We start from the raw sequence: 26,314 nt of genomic DNA, 5'->3' as shown, positions 1-26,314 counted from the left end.
AGATATCCATGCAGATTTTTCCAAATGTACACACCAGTTGTGCACATCTCTGAAATAGATGCATTCTTCTCCCATTGATTAAAACGTGTTTTTAAATTCATTTTTCGAATGGACACATTTTTCATGTGCATTTCTCAGATGTATGCATGTTGTTGGATGCCTTTTTTGGGTCTGCAAATCACATTGCTAGCTCGGAAATGTATGGACGTCGACTGCAGATTGTGTTCAAGAGTGTTCAACACTCTTGTTGGAGTGAACTGTGTAAATCCTGATCAAAAACTAACTGAAACTAATTTCTCATACATTCCTACATGCGTACATGCAATTCTTCCTCTAGCTATGTACTTGAAATTCAGCTCCCATAACTCTGTGACTCTAGTAAATTCAGACCATTAGAAGGGAACCAATAATAGTTGTGTCTGAATAATTAGATGATGTAAGAGCAAAAGATCAAAGTTTTGACATGAATTTGTGAGTAACAGCAAAAGTTGTGGTAGGTTGGCTCTGAAAAGCAAATACCATACCTGATCACAAAATATGGCTACATAAGATTCTGTATATACTAAAAATATACTCAAAGATTCTGTATATACTATAACTGTATACACTAGAAAACTAGATGTTTAAGAGATAGGACTATGGACATGAATAACTTTAGTATTAACTGGGAAAAGGCAATTAATTTTTTGGAACAATCATCATGGAGCTTTGAGACTGCCAAATTGCATGTAGTCAGTGTTCTACATTTTGTGCAATCTCCAGAAATGTAAGTTTGCATGTTATACGTAACTTATTTTTAAAACAACAACAACAACAACAAAATGCCTTTGATTCCATAGGGTCCTCCTGGAAATCGTGGCTTTCCAGGTTCTGATGGCTTGCCGGGACCAAAGGTGAGTTGACATCATCACACATCAAGACCTTCATAAGTATTATTGACAATACTACAGATATAGGGAAAGGGAAATTAAAGTATGAGGCAGGATCAATAGAAATTTTGCATTCCTCACTCAACTAGCCACACTCGAACTGCTGTCTTCCACAAGTGCTGGGATTTAGCAGTGTGTGTACGGGGTGGTGGTGGTGGTTTTTTTTAGATTTTATAGAGATTTGCTGTGAAAAGTGTAGTGTTTTATTTTGCTTCAGGAGGCTATTATTTTGCTGATGTATTGGCTGCTAAGAGTTTTCTCTTTTAGGAAAATGAATCAATTTGAAACAAATTATGAATTATTTTGCAAAACCTGTTATGGGGAAATTCAGAGATGACTTACAGGAACAAAATCCAGTAGTGATTATGTTAACAATCCCTTTTAATTAAGTCTGGCCTAGCACTGACAATTATTATTTAAATTCTGTTTGCAGGGAGCTCAAGGAGAGCGTGGTTCTGCAGGGGCTTCGGGCCCTAAAGGAAGCCAAGGTGATCCTGGTCGCACTGGGGAACCTGGCCTGCCAGGTGCCAGGGTAAGGAAATAATGGCACACTTGTCTAGATTTAACACTTCCAAGAGACAAAGGTGAATGGTCATTTCAGGAAGTCGAACATCTGAATTGATTTGAGAGGGCATACAATATTTTTGCTGGTAATACTTATTAGGCACTCCACTGAATAGTTTAATCAGTGAAGACCTGTCATGTGAACATAAAAAGGAATGTTTGCGGAAGAACGGTGATATCACATAGACATAAAAGACTAGATTTTAAAAATCTCTCCAGTCTGTGGAGCTGTTCGAAGGACAGTATGAACATTAATCTTCTTATAGGTCAAACTGAATGAAACAGTAGTAGGCGATAGCTGTAGGCTAAACGTTGTGGCAATAGTATGGAAATATCTAAGTGCACCTTATGAATATATGTGATGTTTAGTTGCATCAAACAGTTAAGTGCTAAAATTAGCATTGTTTTGTAATATTTTATTTTATAGGGTCTCACAGGGAATCCAGGTGTTTCAGGTCCAGAAGGAAAACCTGGTCCTTTGGTAAGTAAATTTAGAAATCTAATAACTTTACACAGCAAATATGTTTGCCCTGGTTAGAGTAAAGTCTTCAGATTAATAGAATGGCATATACATGTCTATAGAATAAACATGATCATATTGGTCTGGAGTTGGCAGGAAGAGCAAGGTAGGAGGCTGTGGGGACAGGCGAAAGGAAGTACTTCTTCCACAGTGCATAATTCATATGGAATTAATTGCTTGCCACAAGTTGGAAGGATAGCCACTAAGAGGTTCATCACACGGAGCTTTTGTCCTGCTATTGAGAGGGCTCTCTCTCAGAGGTTTGCGGGCTCTTTAGATGACACCGTTACTCTCCAGGGTGTCTCTCGCCATTTCCTCCAGCCTATCTCGTGTTTTCCCCAAATGCAAAAAATGTGGTATTTTTTCCAGCCCACGGAACAGGAGCGCCATGACCTCCCTGTGAAATTCTCCAGTAGCGGAAGAAACTGCTGTGTCTGCCTGCTGTGGGCATTTCTTTTCAGTTGTTGGGGGCATGGTCAGGATGACGAAGGCACTGAGGATGGGAGCGGGGTTGCACGGAAGGAGACCCGAGCAGATTTGACAATCGTGAGGGCAAGAATCGCCTGCCGATTGCATCTCCTGCCTCTGTATTTCTCAGCTGGAGGGTAAAATGCCTCCCTGCAACATCTGATCCCCCACGCCACCAAGCTCAGAAGCAACGTCCTCTGTTGTTTCAGAAAACCCTATTAAGTTCAGTGGGGCTTACTCCCAAGTAAGTGTGCCGAGGGTTGCAGACTTGCAGGGTGATCTTGTGTCGGCTCAGAAGTAAGTCCCATTGAGTTCAACGCGGCTTGCTCCCACATAAGTGTGCCAAGGGTTGCAGACTTACAGCACAATCTTACATTTTATGTCTACTCAGAAGTAAGTCAGAGGTTACCTGGGGTTGCAAGCTGTGAAAACAAGACCCCCCCCCCCCGCTTTGCACACATGCCAGGGAGGGAGGAAGGCACTCCCTCAGTTCAAACCATGTGGCTGCCGTGTAAAGGAGCCATTCCTAATCCTGCAAAGAAACCGAAAGCAGGAAGCTCCGGAAAGGATGTGGGTTTTTGCAGGTTTTTTGCTTAATGTAGAAATATTAACATTAACATTAAGTTAGATGGCTTTAAAAGGGGATTAGAAAAATGCATGGAGAACATGTCTATCACAGGCTATTAGCTATGATGATAGTTAAAGGCAACCTAAATAGAATTATGTACAGAAAGCCATGCACCTTTGAATGCTTGATGCTAGAAATGAACAACGAAAGGCTGTTGTTTCTGTACCCTGTTCATAAGCTTTCCAGAAGCGTCTTGCTGACCACTTCTAAATGGAATGCTGACCTTGAAGTCCTTCCTTTAGTTACTCCCATCTTCCTTGCTTCAGATATATGCACACCACACTTATTTTATATGTCTACATTACTAGAAAGGTGTGACTCAGCATATTCCCAAAATACCAATTGGCTGAGTGCATTCCCCCACTCCCCCTTGTATCTTTAGATTCTGAACATGAATCATAAGATGTGTATGCCAAGTCTGTGTCCTCTGTAGTCCCAGAACAGCATTGGTGCTTAATCAATGTTAAAATAATACTAATGTTATAGGGACAGGAGTATGTATGTATACGTATATGTAGGGATGTATGAAACGGCTTACCTGTTTCGTTTTGTGACATCTGCGGTGGGGGAGAGGAGCTCCGTCCTTCCCCCCGAAATCCTTGCCGGCCGGCTCTGCTCCACAGCAGCTCCGCAGAGCCGCCGGCTGGGGCCGCCCGCAGCAACATCCGGCCACTGCTGGGCTACGCAGGGATGCAAATGGCGGCCGCCATAGCCGCCGCCATTTGCGTCCCTTTTTTTCCCCGTGATAGGCTACGTAAATATTTACGTAGCCTATCACAGCCTCCACAAGGATGCAAATGGCGTCCCTGCGTTAGCCGTGATAGGCTACGTAATTATTTACATAGCCTATCATGGGAAAAATCATGAAGCGAATGGCAGCTGCAGACGCGGCCGCCATGCGCAAAGTAGCGCAAACGGCACCAGGTAGGTGCTCAGTTTTGCGCGCCTTTTGCGGGGTGGTGGGACGGGGGGGCTTTGTTCCGCCACGGATTTCGGGGGGCCGGGTGCACTGGCATTCGGCCTCACTGAGATCCGTGGCGGAATTCTCCGCCATCCCTACATATATGTATGTATGTATGTATTTAGAGAATATGTATGTCCCACTTTATAGTTCAGAGAGGATCTCAAAGCAAGTGACAAAAGAGTCTCGAAATAAATCACACTTTTATTTATTACAGCAGGTGTGGGGAACCTCAGGCCCATAGGCGAAAACCGGCCCTCCTGGGGTCCCAATCCGGCCCTCTGGGTTTCCCCAGAAGGCCACACCCCTTTTTCTGGCAGTGCCATGTTTCCCCTAACCGTCAATCATTTAGTGGTTTTCCCGCTTTTGCATGGTCCCACCCCCCACCCCATCCTAAAAGTTTGGGATGCCTCCCCTATGGCTTAGTTACTGGCCGTAAGAACTTTTAAGGTAAAAGATGCTGATATCTAGATCCTGACCATTTTGCCTTTGGTCCCATCCATCATTAGAATGTGGCCCCCAAGAGCTTCTCCAAAACGGAAAAAAGGTGTCCTACCCCTGTGTTACAGGACTAGGTTCTGTATGGAACCAAGATCAGTTGGGCAGCATTTCCTGCCCTCATCTTTGTTCTTCCCTGGCATCATACTAGGCAGCAGCTCCCACCAAAATCCTCTGAGGCAATGGAGTGGGACTGAACAGCTGAAACTTGCTCAGCCTCTCATAGGAATAGTTGTCTTTGGGAATATTAGACTCACCTACGTTATGCATGTATAAAAATGGACACTTCCTGATCGACAGCATGACTTTTACTGAACAAGTTATTGAATTCTCATTCAGTAGATCGCTTGGGATTCCCTAAGGACCCGCCACTGGTGTGTGGAATGGTTCTGAAACCAAATTAGACATGATTTTCTATAATGAAAAAAAGTCAAATTGGATCAAACGTTTTCAATATTCAGCATTACATGTGTGATGTTTTTTGTAGGGTGCTCCAGGAGAAGATGGTCGACCAGGCCCAGCAGGTCCAATAGGAATTAGAGGGCAGCCAGGCAGCATGGGTCTCCCTGGGCCAAAAGGCGGTAGCGTGAGTATTATGTCAAATCATTTACTCTTATTCATCAGGTTGGCTATATTTTAGCTTAAAATAATAATGCAAGATTAATAATACTTTTCTCTTTTTGGGGTGCAAATTAGGGGGATCCTGGAAAACCTGGAGAAGCAGGCAATGCTGGTGTCCCAGGGCAGAGAGTGAGTTCTTTAATATTTTGTGTTGTCTGAAGACCTCAGTATTTCCTTACGCATGTGTGTTTACCAAACCAATCTTCTTTTATGGTGTCATTTTAGGGAGCTCCTGGTAAAGATGGTGAAGTTGGCCCTGCCGGTCCTCTCGGCCCACATGTAAGTTACCAAGCAAGAATATCTGTCTCTCAGCTACTCTTGGGCCCATTACTAGTATCCAATATGATATGAATGCTTCCCCAAATTAACACTGCCACTGAAATAATGCATTTACAAAGTGATCCATACCTTTTGAGCTACTTCCCCATACATCTCTACAGGTGCATGTCCATTTCCCTGATACTTTCATTTAAGAAAAAAAGGTGTGTAAGGATAATGGGACTGGGCATACATGAATATGGACATAGGTGCATAAATGTGGCATAGGATAGAGCAGAGAGGTATAGGAGGGCACACAACTGCTGATATAGGAACTGAAAGACAAGCAGCAGAACAATGTACATTCAGTTCTATCCTTAAAGGATCTTGACTTGAATTAATCCCTGGAGAAATGTCTGTTTTAGAAATATAAGTATTAAGGCTGCAACCCTATATCCACTTACATCTGGGTAGGTATATATATATATATAGGACTGGACTGTAAAACTATTAAAAGGGAAAGCTTTCCCACCTCCTTTGAAACATTATCAAAAAAGATGTGTTTGTTTTTCAGTTTGGTATTAGGAAAACAGGACCTCGCCGCAGAATGTCCAGATACCTTATTTTATTCCTTCTATTGACCCCTGACATGTAAACGATATATGTGGAGCAAAGCACATCTTAAAGAAATTGTTCTCTGCCATTTATTTTAACAACAGTGAATGCTTGAAATCATATAGATTAGTATGAAAGATAAATGAATACAGCAGTGAGTCAAATTAAGTGTTAACTATCTGTATCGTAGGCCAAATTGCTTACAAGCTACAGTGCAATAAGGTATGAGAAATAATTAGCACTAACCCGTTCCTATTATTAGCACATTCAGGAAAAGAATATGAAGATTTAAGCTGACACACTACCATAGAATATGATTAATATTGTTCGTTGCTTTAGGGACCAGCAGGAGAAAGAGGAGAACAAGGTCCCCCAGGTCCTACTGGCTTTCAGGTGAGTAGTATTTTTCAAATGTATTTTCAGTTCAACCCATCCCATCTTAAGGGCTTTTGGGTACACATTGCATTCAATAAAAGAAATGGAATAAAACGTCCACTAACATAGTAGCAATATGTCCTTCAACAATCCCATGCTTGCTTTTAACCCCATTCACTGTGAGTGCAACATGAAGGTCTCATGTTGCTTCCAAAAGATATTGGGATGTCTCCAAGAAGGGGAAGATTCTCAGTGGAGAAGTAGCCATGGGTTTCCCCATTCATTCATTACCTACAACAGGGCACCTCTGGGAGGTCTGGGGGCCATTTTCTCCACCTGGACTCCCCCCTTCCTCAACACAAGCTGCGGTCTCCTGAAAAATGTATTTTTTTAAAAACACGAAAAAATGGCATACGAGCACTAAGGTACTCCAAAATGGTCAAATCTCGCTTGCTTACATGTTACATTTGACCATTTTAGGGCCGCTATCAAATCTAGCTTGCAAATAAGTAAGATTTGACTTTTTCAGTGCTGTGTAGAGCTCCAGGCACCTTTTCTTCCCGTATATTTCCCGTATATACATATGGGGGCGGCAGTGGAGGATGGTGGGGGTGTTGCCCACCCCTGACCTAGAAGGAACGTTGACTGATGATCATAGACATTGCAGTGTGATATAGGGAAGGAGGGGGCCTCAAGCCATGCAGTACTTTAATGCTGTCAATCGGTTAAAGGATTTTATAGAATAAAAGGGGCATCTTTTTTTCTCTTTTCTTTCCCATAGAACCAAAATACCCTCAGAAAAACAAGGTTGGCCTTAAATCGCAGTCCAATTAAAATTTGCCCTCGTTCATTAAAATTGACATTCACTGATTAATCAACTAATTTTCATATTCTTGTGGGAAGGAGGTACTTGGCCAAAAATGGAGTAAGTTCTTCAGCCTACTATGTAATGGGGCTGATCTTCTTCTGTACCACCATTACTGCATGCAATCTGAGTTCAGATTAACCTATGAATTACCCTATTATATTCAATATAAAATACCAGAGAAGCAACACTGCCAATATGTTCTTCAACTTACATGCTGACATTTCTGCTTATCTTCCCCCCTCAGGGCTTACCTGGTCCTCCAGGTCCTCCAGGGGAAGGGGGAAAGCCAGGTGACCAGGTAACTGCTTTTTAACTTGGCATTCACAAGTTTTGTTTGCTCGATGAAGTGATGTTGTCATTTCACCTGTTTGTTATATTGCTCTATCTCTCATGTTTGCAGTTTGATGTCTCCACAGCTGCTTTTCCAGAAAGAGCTGTGCCTCAGAGACAATCCATATTATTGTAGCTTGGGCTGACCTGCCAAAAGGGAGATTTTTTTTTAAATACAATATGTAATTAATTTGAGGCGCTTCCAGATGAGAATTTTCTCATGCCATTGCTCTGCCTCATCCATGGAATTTTAGGGTGTGTGTGTGTGTGTGTGTGTCCAGACGTCATTGCCTTCCATTCGTAACCCTTCCATGTTTTCTCACCACTTCTGTCTTCTTTCTTACTATGGAAAATCCATTACAAAAGAAAGGATGGAATAGCTACATAATGCCTTCTGAATGGTAGTGCCAGGAGCCCTCTGTCTGGAAGCACCCCTTGCTGGATCCACACCAACTATCCTTTGTGCGATCCGTTTTTACGGGACATTACCAACCCATGGCACAACCCAAAGTATATCCGTGTTTTCCCACCTTTCTTTTGTCTTTTCTCTGAATACACAAAATCTGACTTTTTGTTGTTGTTGAAAGAATGGGGCAGCAGCACGGTTGCCTCAGGGGTAGATCGTTCTTAGCACTACCCTTCTTTCTTTTGTTTTGAGGCTCCTCCTGCTTCCTCTGTCTTGATGCTGAGGGCCCTGACAGCTGCTGTGGCTTGGGGCAGGGATCAATCCAGCTGAGGGAAGGAATCATTTTTAGAGAAGAACCCCCAGAGTCTCAACCTGGCTGCCAGCAGCACACGTAATGGCACTTTCTCCCCTTGCCTGCTAAAAGTAGCTGCTTCTGCTACTATTGAGCAGAGATGCTGAGCAAGGGGTGCAAGTGACCAGCAGTCCTGGCTCCCTGTGTACGCCAAAATTATAAGTCCTACCCTCCTCCCCCTCTAAGCCTCTCCCTACCCCCAGGGACTCTCCCTCCCTGGCTCCTTGAGAGCCGCCTGCATGGTAGCCCCAAAGCCAGAGTGTCTACATGAGGAAATTCTTACCTGCCCCCTCTTCCGGGCAGGGGAGAAGCAAATTCCTCCCATCATCTTCACTCCTGTGCAGCAGGGGAGGGCATCTTCCATCCCATGGAGGTTGCCCATCTGGCCCATGGAGGTTTGGGCTCCTCCTGTTGCCCTGCCCCCTCCCCAAGCCCCACCCCTACCTTGGGGGGGGGGCTTGTGAGAAGGCAGAGAGAGGAATCCTCTTCTTATCTCTAGTCTGTGATCAAAGATAAGAAGGGGATTCCGATGCACAGGCATAGGCTCTAGATTCTCTAGAAACATCCGGCTGGGTGTTGTAAGAATCCAAAAGCTGGACTAGACAGACCGTGGTCTGATCCTGCTGAGCTCTTCTTATGTTCACATCTGTTGAGTTTGTATCTGATTGCACCCTATGTTTCTGGAAAGCTGTCAGGCCAATGCTGGTGCTGAGTCATACTGCCTCTTGGTTTTGAGGAGCAATGTAACTCACAGGTGTTCCTGAGGCTTCCTGGCTCAGGGGAGTGACACAGACACAGCCTAATATACTGTACAGCAATGCTACCAATGGCAGTGACATATTTAGAGAGGAAGGTGCCCTTTGGATGTATAATATTAATATTATATTAATTAATGTATAATATTTATAGTGCTGCTGTCATGTCTGAAGCCCTGCAATCACATGGGGCCTTTTGAAGCCATTGTCTCTCTTAATCCTAGGCAGGTGACAAGTGTCTGCCAAGAAGCAGATGCAATTGGCTTCCTGCATGTGTGTGTGTGCCTTTAAACATTACAGCAGCACTATGGGATGAGCTCATAGTGTGTCAGCCCCCCTGCTGTTGCTGTAACATCTAAAGGGAACCTGAGTAGCCTGTGATTTGAGCAACAGCAACCAGCTCCTAGTCCTTTTCTGAGCTGGAAATTTTTTCTTCTTCATTATGGACAATTTTACTTCAGAACTTTGGGCAGTATCCAATGCTGTCACGGTGCTCGCGGAAAGCAACGTTAGCGCAACATCATGAGCACTTGCTAGGCAAAGCAAAAAAACGCCCATTTGCCGCTGAATTTTGGTGGTAAACTGCTGCTTTTCCCCTTTGCCTAGCAAGTGCTAATGATGACAGTGACCGACACTGTCATTGATGACAGTGACAGTGTTGGTTTACGCTAGCATAATGTAACTACTGCTACCACTGTGACAGCATTGGATACTGCCCTATGCATGTATAGTGACCCCAGTAAAGATTAGCAGAAAGAAAGGGTAACTCTGGATTTTCTGTATCTAGAACCGGTAGTAGTTAAGAATGACTTCCTTTTTTCCTTCCCACAGGGCGTTCCTGGTGATGGTGGAGCTCCAGGTCCTTTAGGTCCAAGGGTAAGTTTTGTCCTTTGATACTGGCATTTTATAGCAAATGTCCACGCTGTTTTTGATATCTAAATCTGGAACAGAAACAATCGCATAAATGGAAACAGTGCACTGCAGAAATCCCAGAATGACAAGCTTTGCACATCATAAGTTGAATTTGATTTTGAAATGCAGCCTTGGACACTGTTTCCTTCTCCCAGTGCATCATGACAGGCAAAAACCAAGTTTTGCTCTCCTGAAAACTAGATTTTCCAGGCTTCAAGGCCATTCAGTTGTAATCTTTGTAATCTTTTATTGTTCATTTCAGTGCTACTCTATTCAGTCCAGGATCTTAAAACACACTGTATTTTAATTTTGTCTCTGTTTATTTGCCTATATGCTTCCATTGCTTGACACATTTCTATGCCCTTCATCTTCCATGGAGCTCATGGATGTTCCCAAGGTGATCTCCTACTCAGGTGCTGACTGCACATCGACAACAGCCACCAGATTATTTCCAGTTTGTCTTTTTCTAGGGTGAACGTGGCAACCCAGGTGAGAGAGGAAACCCAGGATCACCTGGTATTCAAGGAGAAAAGGGCATGGCTGGAGGTCAAGGCCCTGATGGTCCAAAGGTAATTATTATATACACATAGGGAGAGTGAGAGTGAGAGAGAGAGAGAGAGAGAAACAGAGCATAATTATATATAAATAACAAAGATGGCACCATAAAGTAGTTTTCCCAACTTAGTCCCCTCCATATGTGTTGGATTATACACATACACAGTTTAGCTCATGGGGACATGCATACAATCATCAACTTAAGGCCAAATCATTATTTATTTTATTTATTAGATCTATTAGCCGCCTACCCGGCCACTCTAGGCGGCTTACAATACAAATGACAACACAACATACAACAAATTAATGGTTAAACCAAGTTCATATGTTTTGTGCAAATTCAGCAAGATGTTGGCCAAGTGACAATCTTGTCAAATTTCAGTATGTGAGTAAATTCAGAATAAAAATGAAATATTAATGGCTTGTTAAAATTTATTCAAGGCACATTCCCTTCATGGTGTAACTCTTGCCTGCCTTATGTTTGATCAGAAGTGGCATCTTTGGTATCACCCAACTATCCAAAGTAGCTAGTATCAGGAAGATTAGAGCAGCTTTGCAAATAGGTCTACAAAAGCCTTGCAATTTTTTTTTACTTGGCTATCATGCATACCTCTGTTGTTATTTGCAGTGTATCTGTGGCCTAAAAGAAAAGAAAAAAAAACCTCTCTTCTAGTTTACAAGAGCCTCCTTGTTTGATCACCTTCAGGCAATTCTTACTCACCACAGGCAACCGTGTGAATGATAGCTTACTAGGGACTCTTAAGGATTTTGTTCAGTCCACATTGTTAAGCAAGCCAATGTGATTTGCAGCTCCTGGACTAATACACAGATCGGAATGCAGTTTTTCTTCAGTTTTTTCACTTCTCCATATTTTCTGATGCAGTTCTCAGTCCAAGAAATGAACTTCTAAAATGTATATTTTAGAAGAATATGCATACAAAAATGCATATTCTGTGAAAAATACATTAAAAAACATGAATTTAAAAATAATAATGATTGCAGATTGATGTGGAAACAGGACGAAACAGATTAATGAATGAACGCATCCATCCCTACTGTCTACGAGCCTGGAATAAAAACGATTGCTGGAATAAAAAGAAAGCAGCTATAGCCCATTAATACTGTAGCAAATCCCATTCACAATAAAACAATGGCAATATAGGTCAGTCATTAGTGTTAGATTAGTTACCCTGGGAGAAATCTACCCGGCTCCCTGTTGGACCAGAGTCAGGTAGGTCATTGTATAATCCCTTCACTTCCTACTTCTAAAACCAAAGGCCACTTATCTTTGGTAAATTGATGGTTTGTTTGAAGAGCTATGTGACTAGATCTGTTTTGCATGACTTGTGACTCACCCTGCCAAACACATCGCAGCAGCCATGTGGCCTGCTGTTCATGTAGAATCAGGCAGGGTGTAAAACCAGAAAAAGTTTCAATGCCTGGCAGGTTGCCATTTGTGGCTGGTGGGCTGCTTTCTTATGGGTAGGTCAAAGTTCTTCTTGGTGAGTCATAAGCCTGTACTAGATCTAGATTTAAGGAGAAATGGGCACGTATACTCCTGAATCCTAACATGGGCATTGATGAGATCTGCTCTGGACACAAATGATGAGAATCCAGGAAGCATCCATCTGAAAATAATAATAACAGAGAGTAGTATGAAATTGTTCCCCAGTGGTAGTGCTAAAGACATTGCAGTAGTGTAAACCAATGCTTGCATAACATGACTTGTGCTTGCCTGGGCAATGGGAAAAAGGGGGTGATTTGCTGCCAAAACTCAGTGGTGCCACCAAATTTTGGCAGCAAAATGTCACTTTTTTCCATTGCATGAGCATTGGTTTATTCTAGCATAACATGATTAGTGCTAGTGCTGGAGGAGAGCTGGATACTACTCAGCAAAATTAAGTTTGGTTCCCCCCCCTCCCACCCACACACAGTTGTTTCAGATGCCAGAAGCCTTCTTAACTTCCCTTTCATGTGTGAAGAAAAATCAGTTTCCTTCCTATTAATTTCAGGGTAATCCAGGCCCCTCTGGAACTCCAGGGGATCAAGGGCCTCCGGGTCTTCAGGGAATGCCTGGAGAGAGGGGCATTGCTGGAACTCCTGGTCCCAAAGGCGATAGGGTAAGCCTCTTCTCCCCATTATTTCATCTTCAGGTTTGAAGGGAAAAAACGGTTTTCCCTTCATGAATTTGTATCTGTTTATCACTCTTTGTAAATAACTTGAATGTTTGTTTCTCTTTTCTCAGGGAAGTATAGGAGAAAAGGGAAGTGAAGGTACAGCTGGCAACGATGGTGCAAGAGTGAGCTAATTTACTGTTTCCCTTATTATTTTCCCCCAGATAATGAATTTGAGAATCCTATCTGGTTGCTAATACAGTTGGGAATTAGTGATGAGACATCAACTATACGTATTAATATATGGTTTGATATCAAGAGTTATTAAAAACAACTCCTTTCATTTCTGACCTTTTTGTGCTACAATCATTTTAATTTTAGGAGTAAATATGCCATTTGAAGTTGTTCATCATAATGGCACCAAAGTCGGTTGATAAAGCTTTGGTCTGATCCATCAGGGTTCTTCTTACATGTTAGTCTAGCACATGCCGATTTAGCATGCTTAAGCTCATTGAAATCAGTGGGTTGAACTGTGTCTTCCTGCGTTTTGCACTGTATGATCAGTGAAGAAAGAATTACATAATTAAAGAAGGAGAGCAAAATCAGGCAAAAGTAATAGGTTGTACCTATAATGGTGTAATCCTATGCATGTGTAGACAGAAAAAATCCTACAACTCCCTGCATTCCCTAGCCAAACATGCAGCAGGACCTTGGGGGGAGGGTGTCAAACATGCATAGAATTGCACCCTAGGCCTTCAAATTTGGCACTCTGAGAGTTTTCTTGTCTTACTGGAATGTATTTTTGTTTAATAGGGTCTCCCAGGTCCACTGGGTCCAGGTGGTCCTGCAGGTCCCGCTGGTGAAAAGGTAAAAGGAGACTGGTCATAGTGTCAACTTTTGAGGGGAGGGGGGAAGTGTTTACTTTTTCTATTTGGAACTATGTATGATAACATATTGTAACTTTTTTTAAAGGGTGAACCGGGCCCTCGAGGTTTAGTTGGTCCTGCAGGCTCTCGTGGAAATCCTGTAAGTAAATCATCCCATCATGAGTGCCTTTGTCAATACTACATTAATATTTTACTATTTTCTTATGTGCGATGCATTCATTTTTCAATATTCTTTCCTTCCAACTATCTCTCTCTGTCTCTCTCCCTCTCCCTCTGCCTCTCCCTCTCTGTTTATTGAATATAACTAGGATTGCTAGATCATTGGAACTACTACTGAATTCCTGGTCTCTATATATGTAATTTATATAAACAACGTGTAGTTGGCACATAGCTCTGTGATACTTAAAAATGATCAGCCAATTTCCTGTGACTAGGCTAGCATCTTCATCATTGGTCCTCAATTAGTCATTAAGACAGGTACTCTAATGTGTACTCAGATTCCCATTTATAGCTACTTTATTTCCTGTGGAAATAATAATAATAACAACAACAATAACAACCACTACCACCACCACCACAACAATGCATTGGGCTTTTTTTTTTTTTTACAAATCATATCTTTGTTCCAGCATCCTGAGATGTTTCTCTTCCATTCGTGAGCTTACCTTTAAAGCCCTAAATGGCTTGGAGACCAAATATCTACAGGTGCACCTCCCTCTATGCCGTGCTGCCTGTAACTTAAGATCTTCAGGGAGGGTTTTCCCCAAGTACCTTGGGAGCATTATGTGTCAACAACAGAGAGAGCCTTCTTGGTTGTGGCACCCTGACTGTGGAATGCCCTCCACATGGAGGTGTGACTGGCACTAAGACAGCAGTTGTTTTGACGTCAGCTCAAAACCTTTTTGTTTATCCAGGCATTTTAATTGGCTGGTTTTGTCTGTTCTATGAATTGCCTATTCATTTTGTCTGTTTGTATTAGTTGCCTTCTTTATTTTATGATGGTGAAGCATTTTCGGTGTTTTTATTGTTTGTACTCCGCCCTGATATCCACAAGGATGAAGGACGGTAATAAGTAAATGTTAATATAGGGTTGCATGTGGCCTGTTGAGTTTTCTGGGTCGTCTTTTAAATTGTCCATGACATGACTATAATTCGTTTGGGGTGGTATGTGTCTATACTAGGAAATTTAGATTTCTTGGGAAACAAATGCTGTAACTACAGTAGGTATAGCATGTGCACATCTTAATTTCTAGCAGAACATTATTTGGTTAATTAATTTCTGCTCATATTATTACAGTATAGAAACATGTAGTTTGGGAAGCTCTGAATATAAGTTTTTTGAACCTTTATTTTGTTTTTTTGCCCAGGGTTCCCGTGGTGAAAATGGTCCAACTGGTCCTGTTGGTTTTGCTGGTCCTCCGGTATGTGAATTTTGTTAAATTTAATATGTTTAATCCACACTGTCTTTCATGAGATGCTAAACTTGTTTTGAAGGATTCTTAAAGCATGAGTCATATGCCGGAATTTCAAAAACTTTCATATCTGTAGTAAATGCAGGTTATAAAAACATTTTGCTGATAACAGGATTATTCAGATTTCTGCGAGTCCATTTTTTATATTAAATATTTGCTTTGACGTAAAGGAAGGTATATAATGCCATCCCTTGGTCATGTAGCACAAATTCATATCAGAGTTTCTAAGTCCATAAAGGAACTGGATGCAAATAACAGAAAAGAACTTGGAGACAGTTAAGATAACTTATAATTATTTTGTGAAATGATTGCTAGTATTGTATAGAATTGTTCTCCAAAAGATTGTGTGATCCATCAAGGTGGGCTGAAGTACTTGGTAGAACTTTGTTATGTAGGAAGCTGTAGGGTGTATTGGTTATTCTTAGGATGACAAACTGGGAGCCTTTAGAGGTCCCTAACTTGATATGTCTTGTGTCTGTTCATGTTGATAGGGCCCTGATGGTCAACCAGGTGTGAAAGGTGAACCTGGAGAGCCTGGGCAGAAAGGAGATGCTGGATCCCCAGGACCCCAAGGCCTTGCAGGTTCTCATGGCCCACCAGTAAGTAAAAGCAATACTGAAAGACAGCACTACTTTGTATCTATTTCAGTAACTGAGCATTAATTTCTTTTTCTCATTTCCATTCAGGGTCCTTCTGGGGTTCCTGGACTAAAAGGTGGTCGTGGTACTAAAGGCCCCCCTGTAAGTAGATTAACGTCTATGAATTAAGCATCACCTAAAGCTTTCAGGCGGTGACTCATTTGAAACCATCTGCTAAGCTTTATTTTGATGGTAACATTTAGCTCTTGCTTAGTATCCATTTGCATTTCATGCACGATGGTTCAATTGAATGTGCAGGATGGGAATGTTTCTTTATAGATATAGTGCAAAACTTTTGCCAAGTCCCATGCATGCTTGTTTATTTCTAGGGTGCAACAGGTTTTCCTGGATCTGCTGGAAGAGTTGGACCCCCAGGGTCTACTGTAAGTTGGACGTTTATTCTGATGATTACCTAAACAACTCATTAATAAACCTACATTCTAAATTAATAAAAATACAGATCAGGTTATTTTCATATCAATAGTCTGATCCCATCCTATTATTTCTGTTTAGGTAAGATACCAGCACACGACGTCACATAACACATAATGTAGAGTGCAAGGTTTAGACTGGGGAACCCAGGATTCTCTCTCCCTGCTCATCTGGTGACCTTGGCCATATCACTATCTCTCAGATTAACATACCTCACAGAATTGTTGTTGGTGCTCCCAGTTTCTTGGAGACCAAATAAAAACCTGGGGTTGGAACCAGATTTAGTCATACATAGAGTAGACCCATTGAAATCAATGGAATTTAATTTAGTGATGACTAACTTAAGTTCTATTAATTTTGGTGGGTCTATTCTAAGTATGACTAAATCGGGTTCCAACTCAGAATAAATAGCTACTTCTGGAGACAAAGGCCACATGATATATTTCTCATCCCTGACTGGAGCAATGTAATTATTCAGATCCATCCTAGTAAAAGGACCTAGCGCACATTAACTCAGAGACTTGTTTCCCACTGTCTGTATCTTGCCTGGTCATCTGTCTGTTATGACTGGGGAGAAGAAGTTGAAAATGATATGCTATCCCATATGTAAGTGAATCCTAATTTTGGAGGCAGGGAATAAATATTTGTATGTGGAGGATATGTGGTATTTCCTTATGCAATTCAAGAAGAAAGAAAAAGACAGCTAAGTGCTGAGGTCATATATAGAATTTTGAAAGCTGCCATACACCAAAAAATCATATGCACTTGCTGAAGCTATGCAGGTCTTGGTCTGGTTGGTGCCTGGAATGGGGACTGCCTGAGACAACCCTCAATATGCCACCTTGAGTTCTAAGAAGGAAAGGCAGGCTTACAAATGTCATAAATAAAACCAACCAACCTGTCTTCAGTTGGATGATGGTCCAGTTCTAATCAGAGTTTACTATTTCTAGGGAGCTCCTGGTCCAGCTGGGCCTATTGGTGAGCCAGGCAAAGAAGGTCCTCCAGGTCTTCGTGGAGATCCTGGTGCTCATGGTCGAGTAGGAGATCGAGGGCCAGCGGGGCCATCTGGCAGCCCTGGAGACAAAGGAGATTCAGGAGAAGATGGACAATCTGTAATTTGGAGAGGGAGGAGGAGGGGAGAGAGGGGAGGGAGGGTTATATTTTTGCAATAGAAGTAACAAAGCCATCCTTTCCCCCGCAAATTTTTTGCATGTGCTTGTTTGAAAAATTGGATCATTTGGCTTCCTTGAACACGATTAACACCAGGAATGATTTCATAAGCACATTAAAATTATCTCACATCCAGGAGCCACAAGACATACATCAGTCCACCTTTATGGCACCTCCTCCATTTTTCGTCATGGCTGCCATTTTTCTCTCCTGACCTCACTAACATTCCTTTCCCTCAGCAGCCACCAATACTCTTTTCCTTTCTGCTCCATCTCCCATTTTTCTTTTCCATCATCTTGACCAACATACTGTTCATCCCAGCCTTGCTTATAACTCATGGCATGGGTGCTCTTACTTTGGGCCCCACAGATAATGTCCATGCTCTCTTCTTTCCCAAAATGGCTTTTTTGGTGCCAGCCTGTGTTTGAGAAGGTGTAATGGGAAGACCTGATGGCACCCATAAGTCAAATCCTCACTGATTTTCTATGTTATGCTTTGCCCTCAAACTGTTTCTCACGAGTCTCATACTTCAGAGCAAGGGGAATGAAAAAAAGAAATGTCCACCATTTTTTACTCTTCAGTGGTATTGCAACTCTTCAATTTTGCATCCTATTTTACTGTTACTTCAGTTAGTCGTCTTCAGTTCAAATGATAAGTTATGGCACTTTAGTTAAATATACATATTAGATATTGCCATGCAATCCTCTTTTGTTCTGTGTATATTCCAGGGTCCTGATGGCCCGCCAGGTCCTGCTGGAACTACCGGCCAGAGAGGCATTGTCGGTATGCCAGGTCAACGTGGAGAGAGGGGCATGCCTGGGCTACCGGGTCCTGCTGTAAGTATCAGCAGAGCTGATATTTCAAAATCTGAGCCCAATCTCTTCTTTTAGTTTGTGAGATTTTGGCTGTGCTAAATTACTCTTAATGCTGCATCAATCCCCATTTGGATTGACCCTCAGTGATAAGCCATTTCTATTTATTTTGCAGTGTGCCTTCAATGTTCTTAACCGTTGACATGGTATTTCTTTTCATGCTAGGGTACACCAGGAAAACAAGGTGCAACAGGACCACCGGGGGAGAAAGGTCCTTCGGGTCCCATAGGCCCTCCAGGTGCCTCTGGACCAGTGGGTGAAGCAGGCCCAGAAGTAAGTTGCTTTTTCTAGACAATATTTGTATAGGCATATATTAGCAGTGTTATAGATTACTACATTATATAGCAAGTAGTTGCTATGATTAAGTGCCTGAACTCACAGGAGCTTGTATAGATCTGTTTGTTTTATTCAAAAGGTTTCTACCCCACCTTATCGGGCAAAAGTCTCTCAGACTAGCTAACACATAATTTAAAAGAACAAGAAGTAATACATAAAAATATCAAGATAAAAATGGAGCAGCAAAATAACAATATAAGCCAGGTTTTTTTTTAAAGAACAGCAGTGGCACTTAAAACACAGTAATTAAAAGGCCCAAGTAAGTGAAAAGGTCTTTCGCTGGTGCTGGAAAAATATTGGGCACAGTACAAGGCGTGCTTCCTTGGGAACAGAGTTCCAAAGCTGGGGCAGCTGAAAAGGGCTTAAAACTTCTGAATGTGGGGGGACTGAAGAATAGCCAAGGAGGATTATGTAGGAGGAGTTGGTCCTTAAGGTATTCAGGCTCTTGTCCCAAGCCATTTAGGGCTTTAAAGGTTAAGACCAGCAGCATAAATTGGGTTTGGAAATGGACTAAGCCAGTGTAGTTGTTCCAAAACTGACAGACATGTTCCCAATGCTCAGTTAATATTACAATTTAGTTGCTGTGCTTTCTCTTCTTTTTCTTTTTAGCTTACTTCAGTTGAGCAGCTTTTCTTGAAAGAGTATTACGATTACTCTCTCTTGATAAGATACTATCAAAACGCGTCGGGAAAACCAAACTTTTTTGTAGCTGTCTTTTTTATGTCTCTATGATATTTTCTGCTTCTAAATATAGTTTCCAAACCATCTTCAAGGGCAATCCCACATGCAACACACTGTTTTAAGAAATCACTAGGGTCGCAGTTAATATACGGTTTCACTCTGTACTCAACATAGGGTCCTGCTGGTAATGATGGTACACCCGGACGAGATGGAGCTGTTGGGGAAAGGGTAAGAGTATATAATATTACGAAGAACAATTATGTAAATTCTGTTATTTTCTTGGTGTTTGATAGACTTATATCATGCTTTGTAAACTAGTCTTTGGGTAAAATCACAACTCTGAATTAGTACTGATGGCTGCAAGTGAAGCCAATTTCAGAGCTGAAGAACTTCCGATAAGACTGTGTGTAGTCAAGAACACAAACTCAAAGGTTTGCTACTGGGTTATATGAGCATAATTTTAGTAGGGACCAGGAGTAAAGGAATGATAATTCACTATATTCTCTCCAGTCTTTTGGAAGCCATCAGTCACCATAAAGTCATCAGTCCCACTTGAGGGAAAAAAACCCTGTCAGCTGCCGATAGCTTTTCTTTGTTGTATAAGGGCTGTCAGAGGCTGAGATGTAATGGTGGTGGTTACCTGTGACTGATTTAAAAGTAGCCCATGTTTGTACAACTCATTTAGAGCTTCAGCTATTGGGCAGTATAGAAATGTAATACAAAATAAATAAATAAATAAATAAATAAATAAATAAATAAATAGTTCAAATAACCTCAGTGCCCGCTTTTGTGGTTGAGTTACCTTTCTGCATGGGGGTTGCCCATGAGGGTGTAGTTGTTCAGTTCAAGAGCCAGCGTTTCTATATGGAGTGGGAACAATGGCTCTCCTCCAACTGAGTCTGAGTCCAGAGTAATGCCACTTATTGTTTGAATGGATCTGTGATGGTTGTTCTAGAGCACATTCAGTTAGTACAAGTGGGGCCTGCAGTGTGAAGAGCTCCTGTTCAGGGCTGTAGCCAGCTGGGCCCTTTTCCAGGATAACCCATTGCCCCTCCCTCATGGTTTTCTGGTCCCCTCCCCACAACAGACACTCAACATTCTGTGACCACTGAGCCAATCTAGTCCAGTTCTCATTGGGTTGTTTTGGTGTGTGTGTGTGTGTGTGTCCCTTTGGGGTATTTTTCTAAAGGTTTTTTTTATACTTCTACAAAGCCCAGGGTTTGCCAAGCCTGCTGACACCTCCCTCTTGGGCGTGGATGTAGCCATTTTAGCTACATAATGACCGACACTTGGAGAATGAGTTTGCTATTTATTTACACACACACACTCGTGTGTGTGTGTATAATTGAAGACTTGGAATCACTTTTATTCCAGGGTGATCGTGGTGAACCTGGACCTGCAGGCCTTCCTGGTTCTCTGGGTTCTCCAGGCACTCCAGGGCCTGTTGGTCCTACAGGGGATCCAGGACAAAGAGGTGAACCGGTAAGTATGGACATTTCCTTGTAGTTTTGCCTTTTTACGTGGCTTTAATTCCCTGGTTGGTGATTAGATTGGCCAATGAAGCAATCCAGAACTGAGCACATATCAAGCAATCAAGTCCCTAGTCCCACTCACCTTCATGTTAAAAGTTTGATACACTTAACAGGCTTCATGCTAAAATGGGACCAATTATAAGCTTGAAGGGATGGCCTGGTCTTGGAGGAGGAGAAAGGTGACTATGGTGTTCCTGTAGTGCAGGGGTGCAGAACCTCAGGTCAAATCCCGCTTCTCCAGGGTTCTCAATCTGGTCCTCCAATCGTTCGGTGGTTTGCAGTTTTTTCACGCTTCTAAAAGGTTGGAATGCCTCTCTTAATGCTTAGTTACTGGTAGTAAGTAGGGGTGGATGAAAGTCACTTACCTTTTGTCGAAGCTTGTTCGCGGTGGGGAGGAGGCGCTTCGCTGCTCCCCCTGCGAAGTTCAGGCCGGGGGGGGGGAGGCTTCCCGCCTCGCCCCGGCCGAAATTCAGGCCGGGGGAGAGGCTTCCCGCCTTGCCCCGGCCGAAATTCAGGCCGGGGAGGAGGCTTCCCACCTCGCTCGGCCGCGAACTTGAAAGTTTTTTTTTTTAAAAAAACGCCCCCGTGATAGGCTACGTGACGATTAACGTAGCCTATCATGGCTAGATCTGCAAAGTCAGCCGTGATAGGCTACGTCAATCGTCACGTAGCCTATCACGGGTGACTTAAAAAAAAAAAAAAAGCGCGTACGCTAATGGCGGCCCCCATAGGGAGCCGCCATTCGCGTTCCTTATTTGGTCACTGTAGTCTACGTAAATCTTTACGTAGACTACGGCGAAAATAAGGGCAACGCAAATAGGCTACGTTAATCGTCACATCGGCTACGTATCACGTAGCAAATAGGCTACGTGATAGGCTACGTTAATCGTCACGTAGCCTATCACGGGGGCATTTTTTTTTCTTTTATTGGAATGGCGGCGGCGGCAGCCGGTCGAAAGACCGGCTGCTGCTCCCGCCCCGCACGAACCGCCGCCGAACCGCCGGCCGGACCCGCCGCCGGGAGGGACATTCAGCGAAGGTAAGTCCCGTCCTGGGGGGGGGGGCGTGCGGGGTGCGGGGGTGTGTGCGGAGGATTTCTCCCCGAAACTTGTTCGGGGGGCCGAACACGTTGGCGCTCGGCCCCCCGAAGTTTCGGGGAGAAATTCTCTGCCATCCCTAGTAGTAAGGCCATGGAGGGAGCAATCCTATGGCCTCTAGACAGTGGCTAGATGGCCATAGGACATGCTGTTTTCTGACTACTGACCTCGGAACTCATGCTCCAAGGTCGGTTTTCAGAAAACTCACCTCCCCCCACTTCCGCGCTGCCTCCAAGGCCACGCGGAACAGCCCCGTCCTCCGCGCTTGTAAGAGGAGCGCGGAGGGGCCGGAAAGGGGCGTGGCTGGTGACGTTCCGGGGTGGGGAGATTGTAGCTGCCTGTACAACTCATCCAATGTGTCGTACAGCAGCCTCCATCCCCGCTCCTTGCTCCTGTGGCTAGAGAGCTGCAATCGGCTGTCTAGCCACAAATGCAGGGCAGGAGACGCGCAGAGGGAACGATCCCCTCCGTGCTTCTCCTGCCCTGCTTTGGATAGGCGGTTGCCTCCGAGTTCGGAGGCAGCCGCCCATCTAGATAGGATTGCGCCCTAAGCTGAAAGGTAGTTGGTATTTTGGGTAGTTTGGCCTTGTCCCATTTTGCCTTCAGCCCCATGCAGCGCTAGATTGAGGCCCCCAAAGGCTTCTCTGAAATGGAGTTTGGCTCTAAGGGCACAACAGATTCATCACCCATGCTCTAGTGGCTAGTAGGCTCACTACTGCAGTTTCTCAGATGGAAATTACTGTAGTTTGCCTTTGGAGATGTTCGATGCAAGAGCTATAAAGTGAAACATGCTTTCTATATTAATTAACGAGATTAATAATGATACGTTAATGAAACAACCTTTTATTTCCCTGTAGGGATCACGGGGTCCTGTGGGTCCTTCTGGTCGTGCTGGAAAAAGAGGTTTGCCTGTATGTCCTTCACAAGTTCTTTTATATGAACAAATTAACGATGACAGAAAAAAATTGCTAGGCAATCGTACTTCTTTCTTAACTATATTTTTAAAATTAATTTCTGTTTATAACCAGTTATTACAAGAATTACAGTAAGAACATAATTTTTTTTTGGCCAAGTTTAACTTAAGCAATCTATTTCAATATTTTAAATTAATCTTATTTTTCATGAAACATACCTCTATACAACCAAATTCTGGATCAGCCTGATTGGTGAAGCATCTCTCCTATAGATTAAAAATGGGTTCAATGAGTAAACACAGATTTTATATACCTGTATTTTTAAGCTGAAGATGACTCAAGCTTATTAAAGCTAAATCAACAGCTAAAGCTAAATCAATAGCAAAAGGCTGTTAGGGTGCAATCCTATGCACTGCTGGCTGGGGGACGCTGGGAGTTATAGGACTTTTTTCTGTCTAAACATGCATAGGATTGCACCTTTAGTCATTCCTGGTAGACTCTTCTTGAAAAACTTGAATGCTCTTTCTTGCAAAGTTAAGGGAATAGAAATAACCAGAAGATAGAAATTCTCTTCACATCTTAATACTGATATTGTTTTTTTCTGCTGTGTCGGCACTTTTATTAGTTTTATATTGTTGATTTTATTGTGATTTTATTTGCATGATGATGATGACTTTTTAAATAGTGAAATGCTTAGAGAAATTCGTTTTATGAGGCATTGAATAAAATAAATAAATATGGGAAGGCCATCTAGCAGGTAGAATTTCACATGAAATTAACTTTTATTATAAGCGAACGTTTTCAGATTCAGCCCTGGCAGCACAGTCCGATGCTCAGAAGTAAGTTCCACCCGGTTCAGTGGAGCTTACTTCCAGGTACACGTGCATAGGACTGAAGCCTTAATCACATACTGGCAAGTTTCTTTTTTTTTAAATCATACTGCCTTGTGAGGGCAAAACAGAAGTAAATAGTGTTGGTGTGGGATGTTCAGGAAGGGTGTTGTTTTTTTTTAATTAATGCGTTTTGGATACAATCTAATGATGCATTTTGAAGTCCCACTGATTTCAGTGAGTGAGATTTAGACATATCGTTAGTGCCTCTGGGTTATATCATTTTTTTCTTTTTCTTCTTATAGGGGCCTCAAGGTCCTCGTGGTGACAAAGGTGACAATGGAGATCGAGGTGACAGGGGACAGAAGGGTCACCGAGGTTTCACTGGTCTTCAGGGTCTCCCTGGACCTCCCGTAAGTCACCACCTGCATTTCCATTTTCATTCGTATTCAAAGATTCCATTAATATGTCCATGCCGCTCTCTGACCTGGATGCCAGCGTACACACCATTGTGTCCGTGGAGTTGCTCTGCGCATATGCAGCCCTGTTAATTTCAATGGAAGATTTCCTCCACTGAAATCGATAGGGAATCTCTTGTGGTCAGTGTGCGCCATTTGCCTTTCAGTGGATCCCCACCTCCCCAAACACTTTGGGTGCATGCCTTGAAAATAAGTCCACAAAATCCACACAGTGTTTTTACTGCTCTGCCTGTCCCACCCACTTCCCCCAAATGTGTGCCACTTTTGCCACACCAAGAACCCAAAGGAGAAGAGTTCCAACTCTCTTCCAATTTACAGAAGATAAATGAAACTTAAATCCCTGCCCACTTGTCTGGAGGGTCTTGCCACAGGCAACGATGAATGGCTGTCTACTAGTCTGGGTAATGGCTAGGCTGACCATATTTCCTTGAGACATAAACGGGATATTGGGACAACAAAAACGGGACGGGGTTATTGTAATATTCTGCTATCTAACACAAGCCGGTACACGCTAATGTCCCACCGGAGAGTTCCGCTGTAATAAAAAAATAGCTAACAGCCTGTTGAACCGAAATATGAGTCTGAAAAGTCCAAATCAAACTGATTGGAGGGCAGAAAGAATCTCGATGGGCAGAATGATGGTAGAAATAACAGTAAGACTCACCCTCCTGGCTCCCACACGCTGAATGGGGCTTAGCGACCGCCTCTTGAATTCCCCGCCACTGCAGACAAGCAAGGGGGCATCGTCTGATCGTCGCTAGCTCAAGAAGCCTGGCCGTGACTGGACAAAGCAAATGGAACTTCCTCTTTCGTCACACTAGTAGTTTTACTGTACGCATTGATTAGCATAGAGCCTTAAGATAAACGCGTTCAGTTTGTTACAAAAAATTAAAAACAGGACAAAATGGACATTTATATTAAAACGATGGGATGGTCGAGACATATGCTACTGTCCCGTTTAAAACGGTACATATGGTCAGCCTAGAATGGCACATAAACTGATGTGCAGTGTATAATAGGATAGAAATGATAGCAGGATCCATTCCACTTTTGCATCTTTTTGTGAACAGTATGGTCTACCGTTCCTACTAGAATCTGGAATATAAAGACAGCACGGAAGTATCAACGTGATTAATTCATCTCTGTTCATTTCCGAGCTAAAGTTATTGTGTTTCATAACAGTGGCCCCTTCAGGTATTCTAATCCCCCATGTGAAGAACATTGCATGAGGATGAGTTAGGGCGAGTGCACCATCTCCGTCTCCCATCGCTGCCTCCTCACTCCTCCACACATTGGAGGGGCAACTGCTGCAGCGGGGAGCTTTCTCTTGTAAGTTCCTGCTCTGATTCCAGGTTCTCAACCATGCAGGTAGCCTACACAAGCAGAGCATGCTTCCTGCTGCAGGAGCGTGCCCTCCAATTCATGGAGGGCAATGGGGACATTATCCAGGAGGTGGCGCTAGTGAGCTCATCCTCCCTCTCCCTCCTGCAGTGCTCCTTATGTGTCGGATAATTAGAATACCTGAAAGGGACTAGTGACTTGACACTCATGTGATCTTCCTCATAGGTTTGTATATGGAGCTACCAGTTCTTTAAAATTCTGCTTTTCTATTATGTTCACGTTGATGGGTACACTGCTATTCTGTCATATGGTAGAAATGATGAGATTTAAATGAAGGTGTAATTGTGACCACACCTGGAACTTCTTGTGTATTTTCACACATACTCCATGCTCTAAAACAAGCATATTTTCTTCTTTGACGATCAAACATAATGTTAATTTTAGATATTATATATTTCTCTGTAGGGTCCTATTGGTGAACAAGGCAGCTCTGGCATTCCAGGTCCATTTGGCCCTAGAGTGAGTATACTAGATTTTTAAAAAGCATAATATGGAAACAATTAGACTTTCCTGTTGAATTTTGCTGTTGTGCAGATGGTGTTTGTTGATTTCAGAGTAAATGAACTTTGCATGGCGATTATGCTGTACTTTTATTAAGCAAGGTTATGCTTGAGGCACTTCATCATCCCTGTAGAATTCCAACTGTAACCTAAGATGTGGCCAAGATGTTCACTTGCAGAGGACCTCAGGTTTCAGTCCCAAATAGCAAGGTTCTATCCCTCATGGTTGAGATTCAAGAAAAAGTTGAAATTTGCAAGAGTTCAAGGGTAAATTGTGTGTGTCCTGCATGTTAATTTGCACTTCTACACACTTGATCTTAGCCAAAAGGCCAAGATGCAATTTG

The 26,314-nt window shown here is 42.8% G+C and overlaps 1 protein-coding gene across 1 annotated transcript in view; it reads left to right on the top strand.

Annotated features, from left to right (window-relative positions):
* COL5A2 (collagen type V alpha 2 chain) overlaps positions 1-26,314 on the top strand; it is a 191,190-nt gene that overhangs the window by 152,952 nt on the left and 11,924 nt on the right. The window contains exons 23-48 of the mRNA XM_084815749.1: positions 840-893; positions 1,363-1,461; positions 1,921-1,974; positions 5,056-5,154; positions 5,265-5,318; positions 5,415-5,468; positions 6,402-6,455; positions 7,550-7,603; positions 9,980-10,024; positions 10,531-10,629; positions 12,628-12,735; positions 12,861-12,914; positions 13,543-13,596; positions 13,702-13,755; positions 14,984-15,037; positions 15,580-15,687; positions 15,775-15,828; positions 16,056-16,109; positions 17,109-17,270; positions 18,057-18,164; positions 18,366-18,473; positions 19,392-19,445; positions 20,592-20,699; positions 22,704-22,757; positions 23,896-24,003; positions 25,876-25,929. Coding sequence (XP_084671875.1) covers positions 840-893; positions 1,363-1,461; positions 1,921-1,974; positions 5,056-5,154; positions 5,265-5,318; positions 5,415-5,468; positions 6,402-6,455; positions 7,550-7,603; positions 9,980-10,024; positions 10,531-10,629; positions 12,628-12,735; positions 12,861-12,914; positions 13,543-13,596; positions 13,702-13,755; positions 14,984-15,037; positions 15,580-15,687; positions 15,775-15,828; positions 16,056-16,109; positions 17,109-17,270; positions 18,057-18,164; positions 18,366-18,473; positions 19,392-19,445; positions 20,592-20,699; positions 22,704-22,757; positions 23,896-24,003; positions 25,876-25,929 — 1,962 coding nt within the window. The remainder of the gene's footprint in view (positions 1-839; positions 894-1,362; positions 1,462-1,920; positions 1,975-5,055; positions 5,155-5,264; positions 5,319-5,414; positions 5,469-6,401; positions 6,456-7,549; positions 7,604-9,979; positions 10,025-10,530; positions 10,630-12,627; positions 12,736-12,860; positions 12,915-13,542; positions 13,597-13,701; positions 13,756-14,983; positions 15,038-15,579; positions 15,688-15,774; positions 15,829-16,055; positions 16,110-17,108; positions 17,271-18,056; positions 18,165-18,365; positions 18,474-19,391; positions 19,446-20,591; positions 20,700-22,703; positions 22,758-23,895; positions 24,004-25,875; positions 25,930-26,314) is intronic.

Source organism: Heloderma suspectum, chromosome 1, assembly GCF_057233095.1.
Source record: "Heloderma suspectum isolate Gila_16-S chromosome 1, 16-S_ref, whole genome shotgun sequence".
Classification (NCBI taxonomy): Eukaryota; Metazoa; Chordata; class Lepidosauria; order Squamata; family Helodermatidae; genus Heloderma; species Heloderma suspectum.
Note: the sequence above shows the minus strand (reverse complement) of the source record. Positions and strands in the feature narration are given on the sequence as shown.